This window comes from Haliotis asinina, chromosome 15 (genome assembly GCF_037392515.1).
Source record: "Haliotis asinina isolate JCU_RB_2024 chromosome 15, JCU_Hal_asi_v2, whole genome shotgun sequence".
NCBI classification, from domain to species: domain Eukaryota; kingdom Metazoa; phylum Mollusca; class Gastropoda; order Lepetellida; family Haliotidae; genus Haliotis; species Haliotis asinina.
This window is the reverse complement of record NC_090294.1, coordinates 8,539,901-8,557,348: the sequence shown is the minus strand read 5'-3', so window position 1 is coordinate 8,557,348 and position 17,448 is coordinate 8,539,901. Positions and strand designations below refer to the sequence as shown.

The following is a 17,448-nucleotide window of genomic DNA, read 5'->3' as shown; positions in this document are numbered from 1 at the left end:
ACAAATCAAGAAACTATAAAATTTAAAATACAAGGGGAGACAATGCAGTACAGCCAGTTTGGAGCCAACTTATCCATGTTCTCTGTGTAACGTACAGTCACAATACAACACCTACAGAACATGAATAAATCAAGGCAGCCAGAACACAGCGTACAGCCTACAACAATACATTATGAATACACTGGCAAAACACATGAGAGAATGTGAAGGTCGAACACCACTGCAATGGAATGTCAAAATATGTCAATGACCGTCAAAGTTTCCATTTCAACAATAAGCATATTGTCTCATTTTAAGATCATACGTGTTGGTTATGTACAGTACAGTGTTGTTCTAAATCCACTCCTGTGGCGTCGAAGGAATAGACACCACAACTGCCACATCCCATGTCACATTTCTACTGCTGCAGCATGTCGTGTTACTTTTATCATTTTACAAGGTAGATTGAAAGTTTACCGTCTTCAATTATTAAAGGTACATATTACCATGTTTGCTAACAGTCTTTCTTAATTGTCAAGAATGATTCATGCTAATGCATTACCATGCTTGATAATCTCCAGGGTATACTATTACTGAAGATTTATCAGAATGTATAACCTGGAGATATCAAAGAAAATGATGCCTTACATATTCCATAACATTCAGAATTTTGGGGCTCAGCCTGGTGAGCAAACACTAGCCTAACCTATGCGACTGAAAGATGGTAGATTTGGTTCAATGGCAATATGAGCAACAACAAACACACATGGTACCAGAGGCAAAGTATCTTAATGACGTAGAGCAATATTTTTGAAGTCCTGAGAACTCCACTGCAGGTGAGATCTATAGTCTATATTCAGAATAAGTCTCTTCTGAGGAACTTCCACAGTGAGCGGGCATGTTTAATGCTGATATTTTTTTTCAGTTTTTCACATAGACTGTCAATGTCATTTGGGAAGAAAAACTAAAATGGTGTTGCTCTTTGGTGTCACTACTCAGCTGAGGAGACTGCACCCTTGAACTCAAAGCTTCTGTCATCTTCTCTGTATATATTCAGTATGGATTCACGAAGGTCCGATCTAGATGTACTCAGGATCTGACAAAAACGTTACATGTAACTACCCAGCAATAAAGCAGACTCTATCCTACATCTACTAAGGATCTATACAGGATCAATGAAGGATCACCCTTCTTCCTGAGTCTACCCAGGATCAGTTTACAATCTACCCGTATGTACACAAGATCAATGCAGCATCTACCCTTCATCTGCCCTCCATCTATCCTGGATCTACACACAATCACTTCAAGATTTACCCCATATCTACTAAGGATCTACCCAGGACCAATACAGGATTTAGCATGCATCTACCCTTGGTCCACCCCGGATACACCAAGAACCAGTCCAGGATGAATACTGGTGCCCAATGTTAACTTGGATCAACCCAGGACTTATCCCAGATCTACACAAGATGGGACTGTACCTTTAGAACACAGTGTAACTTACCATCAGGAAACAGGTAGTTGAGGAGAGGCAGTTTTGAGGAGTGTTTTCTCCACAGTCGGAGAACATAGTCTTCCCAGCGCACCATCTTTCCCAAGATGAGCATGACAGGGATTGTGGGTAATCCGATAAGAAGGAACAATGGATCTGCTCTCTCCATCACATTCAGCCCCTCCTTGTGCCCTAGCACCTGCAACAAACAATGTTTAAAGTAAAATTAAACTTAGATAACAGAGTTTTACAGAGACAATCAATAGTTTTACCGGGTAGTTATATTTCTGTACGGAGACACCTAGTACACTTAGCAATAGTGCTTTACAGAGACACTGTACACTTAGCTGTAGCTCTGTAGAGATACAGTCACCTATAGTTCTGTGCACAGACACTATGTACACTTAGCAAGTGCTGTACAGTGACGCTGTACAATTAGCTATAGTTCTGTGGAGATACAGTTAGCTATAGTTCTGAACACAGACACTATGTACACTTAGCAATAGTTTTGTACAGAGACACTGTACAATTAGCTATAGTTCTGTAGAGATAGACTTAGCTATAGTTCTGTACACAGAAACTATGTACACTTAGCAATAGTGTTGTACAGAGACACTGTACTCTTAGCCATAGTTCTGTAGAAACTGAGCTACTGAGGTTGCTATAGTTCTGTACAAAGACACTATGTACAGTAGCTGCTATAGCTCTACAGAGACACTGCACACTTGGTCATAGCTCTGTAAAGAGATGCTTAGTACACTAAACTGTAATTCTATACAGAGACACTATGTACCTTGCTCTACAGAGACATTATGTATTGTTAGTTTGTTGTAGTTTTAGCTATTGTTTGATACTCTGTCACTTCATAAGCATAGTAATAGAGTGGTGTTGAAATATGCAGGTACACTAAAAGGAGAGTCTATTCAGTGATCTTTTCATGCTTTCAACTGGAAGAATATTTGCATTTGAAAAGAAGTCCCACAAAACCCGCTGCATGTGAAGGCTCAGTGTTGTTGGAGTAATGTGTTCCCTAGTCTTGCATGGCATATGACATAGATTTGACTATGGCATGAGCATGTGGTTCACTAAGGCATAAGGATGTGATTGAATATGGTATGAGCATGTGGTTCACTAAGGCATAAGGATGTGATTGAATATGGTATGAGCATGTGGTTCACTAAGGCATAAGGATGTGATTGAATATGGTATGAGCATGTGGTTCACTAAGGCATAAGGATGTGATTGAATATGGTATGAGCATGTGGTTCACTAAGGCATAAGGATGTGACTGAATATGGTATGAGCAAGTGATTGACTACAGTACAAACATGTGGTTGACTATGGTACGAGCATGTGATTGACTACAGTACAAACATGTGGTTGATTATGGTATGAGGATGTGCTTGACTATGGTTTGAGCATGTGGATGACTACGGTACGAACATGTGCTTGCCTATGATACAAGCATGTGGTTGATTATGGTATGAGCATGTGGTTGATTATGGTATGATGATGTGGTTGACTATGGTATGATGAGGTGGTTGACTATGGTACAAGCATGTGGTTGATTATGGTACGAGCATGTGGTTGACTATGGTATAGGCATGTGGTTGACTGGAATGAGCATGTGGTTGACTATGGTATGAAGATGAGTATGCAGTCTTCCAGCTGTACCAGCTGACACCACAAAAGTGACCTTCAAGAGCCTCTATGCACAAACTTCATGTTACGAAGATGGCAAATGAAGTGTGTAGGTCCCTGCAGTCAGCATACTTTAGCTTCCCTTCCTATTCAAATCAAAGCAGTCAGCAAGTCTACTGATGCCTAAAATGAATCCTCAAGAGATTTCTGCACTGTTTACTAGTTCCCATTTAGAGATTACATTCTGAGATTTGACTCCCAAAGTCACACCTTAACAAAATATTGATCTAAAATACAATTTTGACACTTAACAAAAGGATCTCAGCAATGAAATGTTTGTTAATCTCATTCCTTAACACAGACTTGCAACAATTGCTGAAATAACAAATTGTAATTTTGAAATGTTCAGACAGACGTACATAAATTAGAGCACAAAGAACAGCACGTATCCCATGCTTTCACATTAACTTCAAGTAACTGTTGTGCTAAGAAGAATGTAAATCCTAAAGTTTCACATGGACTTACAACAACTATAGCACTAACACAACTTTGCGGAACAAGACCCACAAATGGCTGCTAAACAACAAACGTCCCAAGAGGCCATTAGCAAGCATTACGTCATGACCACAGAGTATTTGGGTTAACAAAGAGGCTGGGAGTACACATACATTCCTGCAGCCAACACAATGTTCAGTAATATAGATGGGCTCCTTTGAGTATTGTCAGCCATTGATCACTGCCCACCAGGAACATTCATCTCCAAGACCAAGTAATGGTGCCACCATGTCCAGGTGCTTCCTTTGTTAGATTGAGCGGTAAACGTAATTTGTTGAAGTGTACAGAACCGATGCTCTGCACCACAGAAAGCAATGAAGCGAAGAAACCATTATGGTGATGTGTTGGGAGAAAGGGAGGAGGATAAGCATCTCCCCCTCGTCATTTATTGGATGTACAGTGTGAGAATGCACACACTGTGTTCTTCCACACTCCTAAATCTATCAAGATCTGTTCTAGAAAACCTGTTAAGAAACCTGTTTTTCCTAAGACACAGACCCATGAAACAACAGGTTAGAATCGGTCTTGACATAAGAAACGACAAACAGGATCATGTGATCAGGCTGACATATTTGGTTGCCAAGTCATTGTATTCCAGTTGATGATGCTCATGCTGTTGATCTCCTGTTTAGTCCAGACTTGATTGCTTACAGACCATCACCATGTAGCTGGAATATTGCTGAAGGTGGCATTAAACAACAACCAAACAAAACCTAAGATGCCAAGCCATGGGACCATAAATCGGGTTGCTGACCTGTTTCATGAATGTCATTGTATCCCAATTGCTATGATAAATGCACATGATGCCAATCACAGGATTGTCGGGTCCATACTTGATAACGTATAGGCCTCCTACGGTGATAATATTGCTAAGCAAATTGTTAAACAGCAAAGAAGCATTGTCACTAAGGTGACATAGTCCCCCACCAGAATTTGTCAAATCAAACTTAAAAAGTAACGAAAGGGAAGGTTGTAGTTAAAGATGAAGTTAAACGTTAACAAAGGTCTCATCAGCCAACCCACACCATCCAAAGATGATGCCTTGTGTCAAATATGAAGAAAACACAGTGAATCGTTTGTGGGATGTCTCACTGACACAGTGAACATGTAGGTTACAAACTGAAATATTCAATGTCGTTGTGACCTTGAACAATACATGAAGGTCACCATAATAGACTCTCTCTGTGCCTTCCCTAGATGAAGACTGGTGTCAAATATGAAGAAAAGGCAGTGAATGGTTCTTGAGGTACCTTGCCGACAAGCCTGATGTGCAGGTTTACATGCTTTCATTGTGACCTTGAAAACAATGTGAAGGTCACCAAAATGGACTGGGCCCCGCTCCTTCCTTAGATGAAGCTCTGTGTTGCATGTGAAGGGAATCCAGAAAACAGTTCTTGAAATATCTCACTTACAAAAGCACAATGTTAAAGTCCCCTTGTGACCTTGAAATGAAAGTGAAGGTCACCAAACCTGACTGGGACCTTTCCTATACTGTGGTGAACCAAGGTACCAAATATGAAAAGAATCTAGTCAAAGGTTCTCAAGATATTCCATTCGTTCATACGGAAGGAGCCTAATAGTATATCCCCCGCTTCAAGATCCACAGAGTCCTGTGATGACCCCTGAAAGTATACATTGTGTTCCAATATACAGTCTGCACGTATATTACTCACCCACTGAAGATATCACTGTTTAATAATTTTGCAAAGTTATCACACACTGTGTAATAACATCGCATGATGCCATACGTATGATGTCAAAGTGTTTTACAGTTATGATGTCACAATGCTAAGACCTCTGTCACGCTGAGTGTCACCAGACTCTTGTTGAATTCTTAGGACAGAAGTATTTTGCTCGATATTATTTTGCTTATGATGGATGAGTAATAAACATAATATGTCCCATGTAACACCATATTTATGAAACTTGCACGTTAGATACCAAATCATTCACTCGTTTCATAAATATGGTGTTACATGGGACATAGTTTAGTATTCTCTATGTATACAGTACAATCCTCAATACAAAAAAATGTAACCTCCATGTTACTCTGTACAACCTGAATGTATACACTAAGTCACGGCTCCATACACCCTGATTATATACACTGCATTCTGAAATACATCCAGAATCTGTACAGGCCTCAGCCTGTGCATTAAAAGGTTTGTTCTTAATACATGCAGAATGTATATCAGAGTGTTATGGTTTTCAAACACTTAAGAACATGCACTGTTGGCCTGATTATGACATGGACAATTGTAAAACATGCTTTAAACTTATTCATGATGCCTTCATTTTAAACAGAAACCATTATCTGAGTATTTACATTGTCTGCGTGCAAGAAACCCACAATGCTATCATATACAGTAGGAGTGAGCACTGCAACCCTAAAACCTATGATTCTAAGATACACTGCTCCTCTATACACCCTATATGTATACACTGTGTCGCTCAATACATCTTGACTCCAAATACTGTTACTCAACACACCAACAATGGGTACCCAGAATGACTCAATACACCCTGAATATATACCCCAGGTCCCTCAATACATGTGCACATATACACTGTTCCTCAATACACCTGAATGTTTGAATGTGTACACAATGTATCTCGAGAAACCTGAATATATACTAGGCACAAGAAATGAGGGAACCCTCGATTTGGACTTACAGTGCAAGGATTGATATATAAATGTTGCGTGCTGATTGCATTCGAACTCAGGTTTGAATCCACTTCCGACTGACACTACAAGTAGCACCATGCTCCCTGTATATGATACACATGCATCATGAACCACACAGGCATTGTAGACTATAAAAATGACTGTAAACGTGAACCTATATCATTTGTGAAAATGCCCTCTTGACAGTACCAGAAGGAACAGAAATGGCAGGCCATTGGAATGCTAGAGGGTGGACAATCACAGAATGGCGGTGCTCTTGTCCTGTTCTTCAGAAAATTCAAAAGCATCATTTCATGTCTCATCAACCTTTATCGTCAGACAGGGGACGTTAAAATGAGGACTGGTAGAGGACGCCCTAAAACCACCTCCAGACAAGACACCTTCCTGAGAAGCAAAGCTTTTAGGAACCGGTCTGTCACTGCCCTAGATTTGAAGTGGGGTGTGTTCAGAGCTTCAGGGATATGCATTTCAATTTCTACTGTAAGAAACAGAAACAGTGATCTGAAGTCGAGGCATCCATTCAAAGGTCAGTCTAACTAAGTAAGCTTATCCTCAGTACTTTTCATTACACTCCACCACCGAGTCTAACAAAACCTTATGGGAGGTCGCATCAGGTAACCTTTGAGATTGACCAATCAGAACACAGCTTACCAAATCGCGAAAGTGCACATTCGCAGATCCCCTATGAACTTTTTTGTCTCGAAAAAAGGTTCGTACCCGAACGATTCCGAATGCTATTTAGCGTACGATCGCTTCCGGGTGATGCACATGGTGTACGTACTGCCATGACAACAGTGAGTAAACAGTCGCTAAAAATAGTGTTTTTGATAATATTCAAGGATGTTATCTTGCGGAAATATTAGGTAATGGTAACCATGTCAACAGAAACCCCAAAGCGTATATACTGCAGGCCAAATAACTGTGTTATATGCTGATTTTTGTTTGTGGAGAGATCTGTGTCGGTGACCTGAATATTTTGAAAGTCCCTCCGATCCCTAAGTAGTAGCCGTTGTCTGATTGGTTAAATCTATTTAACCGTTTCGCATTTGATTGGACTGTCATTGATTGCTCAAAGGTTACCTGACGCGACCTTCTACTAGGTTTTGCTAGACTCAGTGGTGTAGTGTAACAAAATACACTGAGACGAAGTTTACTTAGACTGATTCAAAGGTGTAACCATGACAGCTTACCACAGACTTCTATGTGGGCTCAGCAGTACCAGAACGGAGGGAACAGGCAATGGTGAAATGTGATGTATAGTCATGAATCTCGCTTTTGTTTGTGATTCACGGATGGTCAATCATGTGTGCGGCGATGGCAAGGAAAGAGAACCGATAACCCCAGTACAGGAACATGATTCATATGGTGGCGACCCTGTCATGGTCTAGGGAGGGATTTCATTCAACAAAAGGATCAATTTGTTTATTGTTCCGGATAATTTAACAGGACAGCGGTATGTGGACAAGATTTTACACCCACACATTGTTCCCTTGGCTCACAGGACAGGTCAAAACTTTGCATTTCAGGAAGATAATTCACGCGATCACAGAGCTCTTATTGCAGTGAACTTCTTGCAGCAACAAGGTGTTACAACATTACCCTGGCTGGCTAAATCCCCAGATCTGTCCCCAATCAAATATTTATGGGATGAGTTAGGGTGTCAAGTGCGTCTTGGGGACCCAGCACCCGCCATTCTAGATGCCCTAGGTAGAGCACTGCAACATGAGTGGCAGCTGATTCCAAGGGCGACAATTCGACAGTTGGTGTTCAGTATGCCTGCAAGGTGTCGTGCCTGTATTGCTTCTCATGGTGGACAGACTCGCTACTGACTATATCTGACATACAAACTGTACAGCTGTGTTGATTAAACCTAGCGTGTTTCACAAAATCAAGGGGTTATTTTACTTTTCGTGCCTAGCATATATCCTAGGTCCCTCAATACTCCTGAATATATACAAAACAAGTGTTTGCCCCTAATATGGCAATGTAACCCACCACTAAAGAAGAATGAAACATTTATTACATATTCACACTTTATACTTTTTAGTGACACACAAGATGCTTGAAATGACTGATGTCTGGATAATCACCCATTGGTTACAACAGTTCATGACGTATTCCGTTAACAAGACTCATGGTCACCTTGAAATATGGTCAAGGTCACAAAAACCAACTGGAATCTGCATCATCCCCAAATGTAGGCTGTCACTGAATTTGAAGACATTGGGTGCAACAGTTCCTAAGATATTGTGTCAACAAGAGTTCGCAAGGTGGTCAAAAAGCTGTGGTGACCTTGAAAATAAGGTCAAGGTGAACCAATTTGACTGGTGTCTGCATAATCCTCCAATGTAGGCTGTCACCACATTTGAACTACAAATTGAAGACATTGGGCATAATAGTTCATGGGATATCGCATTAAGAAGAATCAGGACTTACGGACGAACAGAACAGATCCGACTGAATGCATAGTCCCCTGTTCCACATTGCATCAGGGGACAACAATAGAAACCAGAACATACCTGCATGACAGGCCCTCAACACACAACATGACAGGTACCAGAAGATACCTGCATGACAGTCCCTTACTCAATATGAAAACATGACAGGTACCAGAGCATACCTGCATGACAGTACTCTACTTGAAAACATGACAGGTACATATCTGCATGATGGTAATTCGTTCTACATGAAAAATGGTGTAGATATGACAAACATTGACTACAATTTACAAAAATACCTTGATGGGAACGTACCTGCATAACGGTGACTGCACCGTATGTGACTGCCGTCCAATAAACAGAACCAATAAAAATTCCACCTGCCACAAATGGACACATCTTGTAGATGATCTTGTCTGCTATATCCATTATGTACACAATTGGACCTGGAAATACAAGCATATTGTTTTGATATGTCACTACTTATTCCACAATTCACATACACATGAAAATGAACTGGCAACTGTATTCTACCCTTCTCTTAGTATGTCCCTTAATTCAAAATGTTCTGTTGCAAACTTCCTCCAATGTTTGCATCACCTCTTTTAAACTGATGCTGGATTAACATATTATTGTTGTTTAAGATATTTACTCTAACTTTTGCAAAACTTAGAATGCTTTGCTTGAAAGTATAAACTTTGCTTACTAATTTATGCTTGCAGTTGATATTTTAAACGGTGTAGTTCAAACAATTAAGCTCAAACCTACTTCTGAACTCTGAACCCACATACTACAGTCGATTTGGCTCAAAAGCAGACCAACGAATTGCGGTCTAGCTCGAAAACTAATAAACATAAAATACTCAGTGAAACACTGATCCAAATTAAAACATTAGGTTTTTGCAGATTTTTTTTCCTTAAAATGTTATTTAACAAATTATCATTAAAATATTGACACAGCTCACTGTTTGTTACGAGGAAGGAGTGCAGAGAAAGGGACAGCCAGGTGTGCAAGAAAGCATGGTGACAACACAGGTTAATAAGTAAATAACTTTTCTGGCACTTATGCATGTGCTTCTCGAACACCTGGCTATGCCTTTCTATGCATTCTTCCCTCGTAATAAACAATGAACTTTGTCAATATTTCAATGATAGTTTCCTAAACAATTTTTTAATATTAGGACATATATTGTGCACAAATCTCAAAGAGTTGGTATGATGTTTTGATTATGACCAGCATGTCATTGAGTATGTTGTGTTTGTTTTCAAGTTACAATGCAATCCATCAATCTGCTTTTGAGCAAAACGGACTACACAACTTTGCCTTCAGACCAGGTAAAGCCACAAAACTAGGAAACAGATTAGTTTGTGCCTCTCTTAGTCCATCATGAGATAAATGACCAGATAAGATATTTGCCTCACCTAATTTTGGAAATATGATCATGTACTCTGTATTGCATTGTGGGCAGGCTACTTTGGCTGTGCTATTTCCTTTTTGTTTCTCGTCTATCCACCGCTGCAGACAATTCTGATGGACCCATTTTGTAGTTCCTTTACACCGACATGGACGCACCCATGCAGCATCACGATCGTCATCATCAGTGGCAAAACAAACCCAACACGAACGTCTGCAAGTAAAGCAAGGTTCAGTATTCTCTGATCAAGTGGTAAAGTAATACCTAACATCACAGTCAAGGTCATCACACATAAGTGATATGCATTCATGTGTAACTGTTTGAACTATGAAGCCCACTTCTGGTACCTCCCGCCATGATATTGCTAGAATATTGGTAAAAGCAGAGTAAAACTAAAATCACCTACTCACTGTTTGAATCAGCCCAGACTAATGCCTCATCAGAGCACATGTCCCAGATCAACTGCAAATCAACCATCCTTTTGCTCTATCCACTAGCCTACCGACTGGAACTTGAATCAGGGAAACAATGGCTCGCTGGTTACCATACCCGAATTGAGTAGAACAGCGAGCATGATTTTCAGTCACTGGATTTATATACGTTTCATGTCTCCCTTTATTGTCACTACTTGTAACAATGTATGAAATAAATACTACAATCACGTGAAGACTTACTGTCACTACTTGTAACATCATTCAAAATAAAGACTACCATTATGCAAGGCCTCTGAGTTTTCATTACACCAGAAGAGCTGTTCTGAGAAGAAAAGTATGTGGTATTTCAGGTACTGGAGCTCAAGTTGTGACCCTTAAAACAGCTCACAACGAAGACATAAGATTGATGCACTAGTGCCATATCACAAGAAACTGCTTGTACATTCATTCCACATACAACGACAGCTTGTGGCAAAAAGCTTTGTGTCTGCTGGCTTGGACGGTAAGGGTTCCATCCGTTACAAATGTATTACATTTATTATTATTATTTCCATGGGTTAGGGTTTAGGTTTAGGGTTTCAATTTAGCATTGGGTTAGGGTTAGGGTAGCCTTTCTGAAATAATCTATTCTTAAGGCATAAAATGATACAAGAAATGGGGGCTATGGGAGGAAATCTTTCCCAGAATGTTAGTAGTGTTATCAGATTGGCTGCACATTTGTGTGCAGTCACGTACTCTAACAACAGTTGAATCATAATTTCGGAAAGATATAATATTAAGTACAAGAGGAAAAAATATCATTTCAGACTCGTGGATCTGTTCACATGTGGCCCTACACAGGGCACTTTCTAACAGATGTCACTTCATTAATTAACCAAATTCGGCTACGAGATTTGGGTCATACAGAGAAAAAGAAATAGGGATTTCTGGCAATCACTCGAATCAGGCGACAACGAACCAAGGTTGAGATGTACTAAAATAAAAGGCTGCTAGTTACCGGGTGTCGACTTCATCTTCTTTTAACCTGCTTTGTGCCATTTCCGTCACAACTCGGTGCTAAAAGTCTACGACGGCAATATTATGAAACCACTGTCACGGACAGTTTATCGCTTTTCCTCAAACACAGCTGTCATTCATGTTTTCATTCAACCACAGAAATGTAAAGAAACGATACAAATCAAGCAATATGCCAATTAACAACGTGTCTTATCTAACTTTCACATAATGCGTGAGAAAATTATCAGTTGATAGAGCGGTCATGGAAAAACTGGAAACGTTAGTTGACCGGAAGTGGAATAATTCCGGGAGCAGTCATTTCGTGGAAATGTAGAGATAAATCGGGATTGTCTTTGAAATGTTGTATTTGAAACGTGAAACTGTTAGTTGCGTGTCATCATGTAGATGATAAATTGCTATAAATCTTAATACATTTTAGATTGCTCGTAAAACTATCTTATAGGAAATATCATATTGAGTATGTCATATGTCTTTCTCTGATAATCGTACAATTCCCAAACTGTTTGATGATTAAATGTCTTACCGTCTCTGATCAAAATTAGGGTTTATCCATAACGGAGTGCTGGTCCCACTGAAAATGGATTATGTGAGGGATGGGGCTGATTCAAGTTATTAATATTCCAGTCTTAGCCGTTGGGCACTCTAGATATGTTGATGCTGATTTTAATCAATTCGTGTTCCACCGACACAAGTCCATTCAATTTTAAGAATGACGAGGCAACTCTCCACATCTACAGTTCGTCTAGTACAGCTACGCTCATTGTGAAAAAAGTATATTTGAAGTAGATCAGCCTTAATAAGGGTAATCAAGGTTTGAACGCAAGTGACGTTTTCACAAAAAAACTTTTGAAAACTTGGTTAAACTTATGATTCACTCTCAGATCCCAAACTCCACATGGAGCTACTTTTTTTTTTACACCACACCAGTCATTGCCTGTATATCACCAATGGGTCGACACACACTAACAGCAGACAGTTTGAAGTGCCAATCCCACTTGCAGCCTCACTGATGAGTGAATGAATTGTTTATTAAAGCGTCACGCATAAAATACGAACGAAGTGAAGGTGGAATATAGATGCAGGGCTGCATTTCGTTTTTACGTAACTGTTTACAACGTTTTGTCTTGAAAGTTGTCTATTAGTTAGCGTACTGGTTCACTGCGACGACGTACAGGTTAGGGACAGATATGGTATCATGGAGGTATGACAACACTTTTTCAAAACATCTAGAGAGAAATTAATTTTCAAAGGTAACAATATTTTCTAACTACTCCATGGCCCGAATGATGTCGACATGCGTATTGTCATGGCAACCAGTATCGCAGGAAAAATGGTGGACTAGAACGTCGTCAGTTTGTAGGAGGAGGCGATAAATGTGAACAGTTAAGTATAAAACTGTTTGAAGAATTTCATTATAAAGCCCTGTTCATTTGCAAAATAAATGGCATTGAGAGAAAAAACATCGTTTTTATAAACACATTCTGAAAATCGGTTGATAAATCATATGGGTCCAAATCCTTCTGATTCTTGAACAATACCGGACGGCATTGGGAACGGACACACTGAATCTATGTCACACCGTCTGTTTCATTTACCCAGCCTTGCTGAATATCGTACTTCCTGGGCTGACAGCTGGCGTCGTTGTATTGTGCTATGATGTCAGTTCTGGCATATGTTGTCAGTTCTGGCATGTATGTTCCTGATTGTCCTGGTCTTCTGTTGGCGACAACGGTTTGTTGACGTCATTTGTTTGTTTTGCGAAAAGGAATTGTTGGGATTGTATTGTTGGAATCATAGTACCGTTCAAATGATATTTATTGCCTACACCTAAATGTGTTACAGTCCGTGGTGAAGTGGACTGAACATATATAACGAGAATGGATTGTGCGACCCTCTGTCCTCGTCGTCAGAACAGACGTAACAGACGTAAGAGTTAGCCCCGTGGATATAGCATTGACTCGTCACAGGAGAGAACCGGGTTCTATTCCAAACATGGGTACAAAGTCCATTTCCGGCGTCCCATACCTGCCAACGCTCAAGCATTTGACTTGAGACTCACGCTTTATTACTCATGTCACGCCTTCACGACGAAACGACCTTTTGATATCGCAAGGTATTTTCTCTCTTGGAGTTGGAAACTCTGCGTGTCTCACGTCGATATTACATGAGCATTGCAACAAACTCCGTAAAAACATTTTCACTCACTGTAAGATGAAACTTGCTTTCTCCCCGCCCAGCATTTGCCAGTCACGATATTGTGTCTGCGTTAGGTATCTCACGCTTGCACGCACGCTCGCCCCTACGCACATGAAAGTACAATAATCTTCAACACGACGCTAAGATTCATCAGAAGAAAACCAATCTTTACATCAAACGATATCCCATCTAATTTTGAAGTAGCATAGAAGAACTAATCACTTTGCAGAAAAAAAAACATCCCAAGGGAAGATATAATATGTAGCTTGTGTACATTCTAGATTGGTAATGTGTTTCGCATACTTGTCGTCAAACTTCACACAACAAAGATAGTTATATGTTCTATACCTTGGGTGAGTGAGTTAACATTTAAAATCATATCGGCAATATTTCAGCCACGTCTTAACCACAAAAATATATAAATGCCAACTTAGATAAAATAAATACCAGACAACGAAGACGGTAGAATCTCAAGATATCACAGAATTTCAATGAAAACTCCATGTAGCAGGTAACCATTAAAGTATAACCTTGAAACAACAATACAGTATAAAAAACGGGAAACAGATTGCTAAAAACTGCATGAAGGTGAGACCATGGGGACTTTACAATATTTGCTACCTGTATAGTCTCTGACTGGAGTTAATTCATCTCTTTCGCTTTTAATGTCTGTGCGCAAGGCTAACAATTAATCTAAAATCGACACATATACTGTGGCTGGAAACTGTAGTATATCTAACTATACTTTCAATGACGTGGGCACACTCCCTAAGGGGGACTATAGTTGTGGGCCTACACACCGTCTCAGGAGGGACTACACAGATATTTACTTTACACATCACGACTAACAGATTGCGTGGTCAGACTTCCAGTTGGTCGACGCAGGTCATATTTTAGCATCCCCAGTATGTAGGTCGACGTTCGTGATGTTACTCACTGGATGGTCTGGCCCTGACCAGCGCCAAAATAGCTGGGATAATGCTGAGGGTGACGTTAACGAATAACATCAGCAATAAACAAATTTTTAACCTCTGTCGAAGTGTATTAACTCATACTGAATACTACAAACAATCTGCATTCATATTACCAAGAACTGCCATGGCATATTCATTTACGCATCTACAAGATTTTATAATTTTAAGCACCTACGTGTAATTTGGCGTAGGTTGTACATTGCAGTTACATGTAGAGATTAAATCATGATTGTTCGGTTTAGCCACATGGACACCGGAAGCTATGTACCCTTGTATCACATTCCAATGAGGACAAAGCTAAGTTTAAAATGTTCAAAACCCGAATTTGTTTCAAAAATAGATAATTTGTGTAAGAAAGTAAAGGACTCCCACAATCTCACCCGTAAAACACGTGGCATAATAGGGCAAACAAGGACATATAGTGAGTGAGTTTAATTTTACCCTGCTTTTACCCATATTCCAGCAATATACGAGGGACACCAGAAATGGGTTTCCCACAGTACACCCATGTGGGGAATCGAACCCGGGTTTCGGCGTCAAGAACGAACACCTTAACCACTGGGCTACCCACCGCCCCAACCAAGGACATCTAACACCAACATATCAGTTGAGTGAATGAGCAGGGTTTTACCGACAAGAGCGCCGCGGAGTAACATCTCAATATAACGCTTCTACCCTTTGCAATCCTTAAGGTTAGGGTTTGGGGTTAGAGTAGGACACCCTTTACGACCCTTAGGGTAAGGGTTTGTGGTTAGTGTCTTGTACCCTTTCCGATCTTTGGGGAGCCCTAGGTAAAGTGCAGTACTCCCTTATACCGAAATCTCAGGAGGCACAAGAAACGGGAATGACACTTTGTTACAGTGTGGGGAACAGAACCCCGATCTTCATCGTGACTAGTGAACGCATCAACTGCATTAACTACGCACTATCACACACGCTGTGAATGCAAGCAGACAGAATGCTAACTTCAAATAGTCCACAAATGACAAATCCGGTGCTTGTTTTGTCTGCAAATTTAGTTTCTTTTCAAACTAAACAATTATCAGTTAATTGATTAATTCATTTGCTTTTGATATTTTTCAGATTTCTTTTCCCTGGAGAAAGTAATCTGGATATAGTGTTTCCTCGTGTTAAATGTCATTACGCACGCGCGCCCACTGAATTTAATCAGAAACAGAACCCTCATTGGAGTTCTAATTAATAGTTTTGAATGTAGGGGGTATTGACCGGTACACAAACAATGAGGGGGATTGTTCGTGACGTCACTGAAGAGCAGGTGGGGACACGTGTGTCTCACTGACGACCTGCTGTGGTCAACTCTGCCAGCACACAAGGCGGTCAATCATACTTGCCATGGACACTGGTAAATTTGGGAGATCAATACGGTGATTACCGAGCATTGTTCGTGCAGGGAACAAAGAGGAGTAGATTCAAGCTATAATTTGCCCCCTCATTGAGGCTCGTTGGGTACTGCTGACACCATCGGGTATCTGAGTATTTGGTATATGGGTACGTAGAAAAGTATCGGGTATCTGGATAGAGAGGAACGTATCTGGGTATAGAAAAGTGTCGGGTCTCTGGGTAGAGAGAAAAGTATCGGGTATCTGGGTAAGGAGAAAAATACCGGGTATCAGGATAGCATAAACACCATCGGACCACTGGGTACACAGCTGTCTGCACTCATATATATGCGTATATATCACTGGGGCAATAAGCGTGTATGGTTTTACACGCAGCTTTTAACACTATTCAGGCAGCGTTACGACACATAAAGCATCCTAGATAAAATACAAATTGGCCTTCAGAAAATAGGGGAACACATGGAGCGGCCATATATATTACTATAACACAGGGGTCAACATGTATTACATCTGTCAAAGGTTATCATTGTACACTTTTTGTTGAATGCATGTAAAAGGCCAAGAAAGTTGAAAGTTATATAGTATTTATAACAATAATGGAAAGCTATTATTTCCCTGACGCATATCTGAAGACATGAACTATCAATATTATATCCATTAAATGTTTTTGTTCAAGACTGAACCAACTGAGAAAAGGAAATGATATCACTTAGAGACTGTTAACACTACCGTGAATACTACAATGCAAGCTGAATGAATGTAGTTGTACGCCGTTTTAAGCAATATTCCAACAATATCACGGCATGGGACACCAGAAATGGACCTCAAACATCATATCCGTGTGGGGGAACGCTTTAATCACTAAGTTACCCCGCCTCGGAGATTCAATACCACCTTAGCCAACCTCTGTAAAACGTGAATCCGTTCACAAAATCCGTACCGTGGGTAAGGGTTAATGTTCGTTTTCCTTGGACAGTTTGGATTTACCTGGGTCGTTTTAGGTTTTGAAATCGAAGAGCATCGGTTACCTGCATAAATGAACAATATCACTTAGAGCAATATACTGAACAGCAAGGGAAACGCAAGTTTCGAAAAAATGAAAGCTTAAAAAAGTCAGCGTTCGTGTTTATGTCATCTGTTTAAAAACTTGGCAAAAAACAGATTTGCGTTTCTTTTGCTGTTCAGTATTGTTGTATAACGCAGTATTCAGTACAATATTCCTGCAACATTCGAAATATTCGACAATCCAGTGACAATCCAG

At 40.1% G+C, this 17,448-nt stretch overlaps 1 protein-coding gene across 1 annotated transcript in view; it reads right to left on the bottom strand.

Annotated features, from left to right (window-relative positions):
• LOC137266041 (E3 ubiquitin-protein ligase MARCHF5-like) overlaps positions 1-11,969 on the bottom strand; it is a 54,511-nt gene extending 42,542 nt beyond the window's left edge. Inside the window, exons 1-4 of the mRNA XM_067801540.1 lie at positions 11,637-11,969; positions 10,213-10,418; positions 9,107-9,237; positions 1,484-1,670 (exon numbers count right to left, since the gene is read on the bottom strand). Coding sequence (XP_067657641.1) covers positions 1,484-1,670; positions 9,107-9,237; positions 10,213-10,418; positions 11,637-11,677 — 565 coding nt within the window. The 5' untranslated portion in view covers positions 11,678-11,969. The remainder of the gene's footprint in view (positions 1-1,483; positions 1,671-9,106; positions 9,238-10,212; positions 10,419-11,636) is intronic.
• Between the last annotated feature and the right edge of the window lie 5,479 nt (positions 11,970-17,448).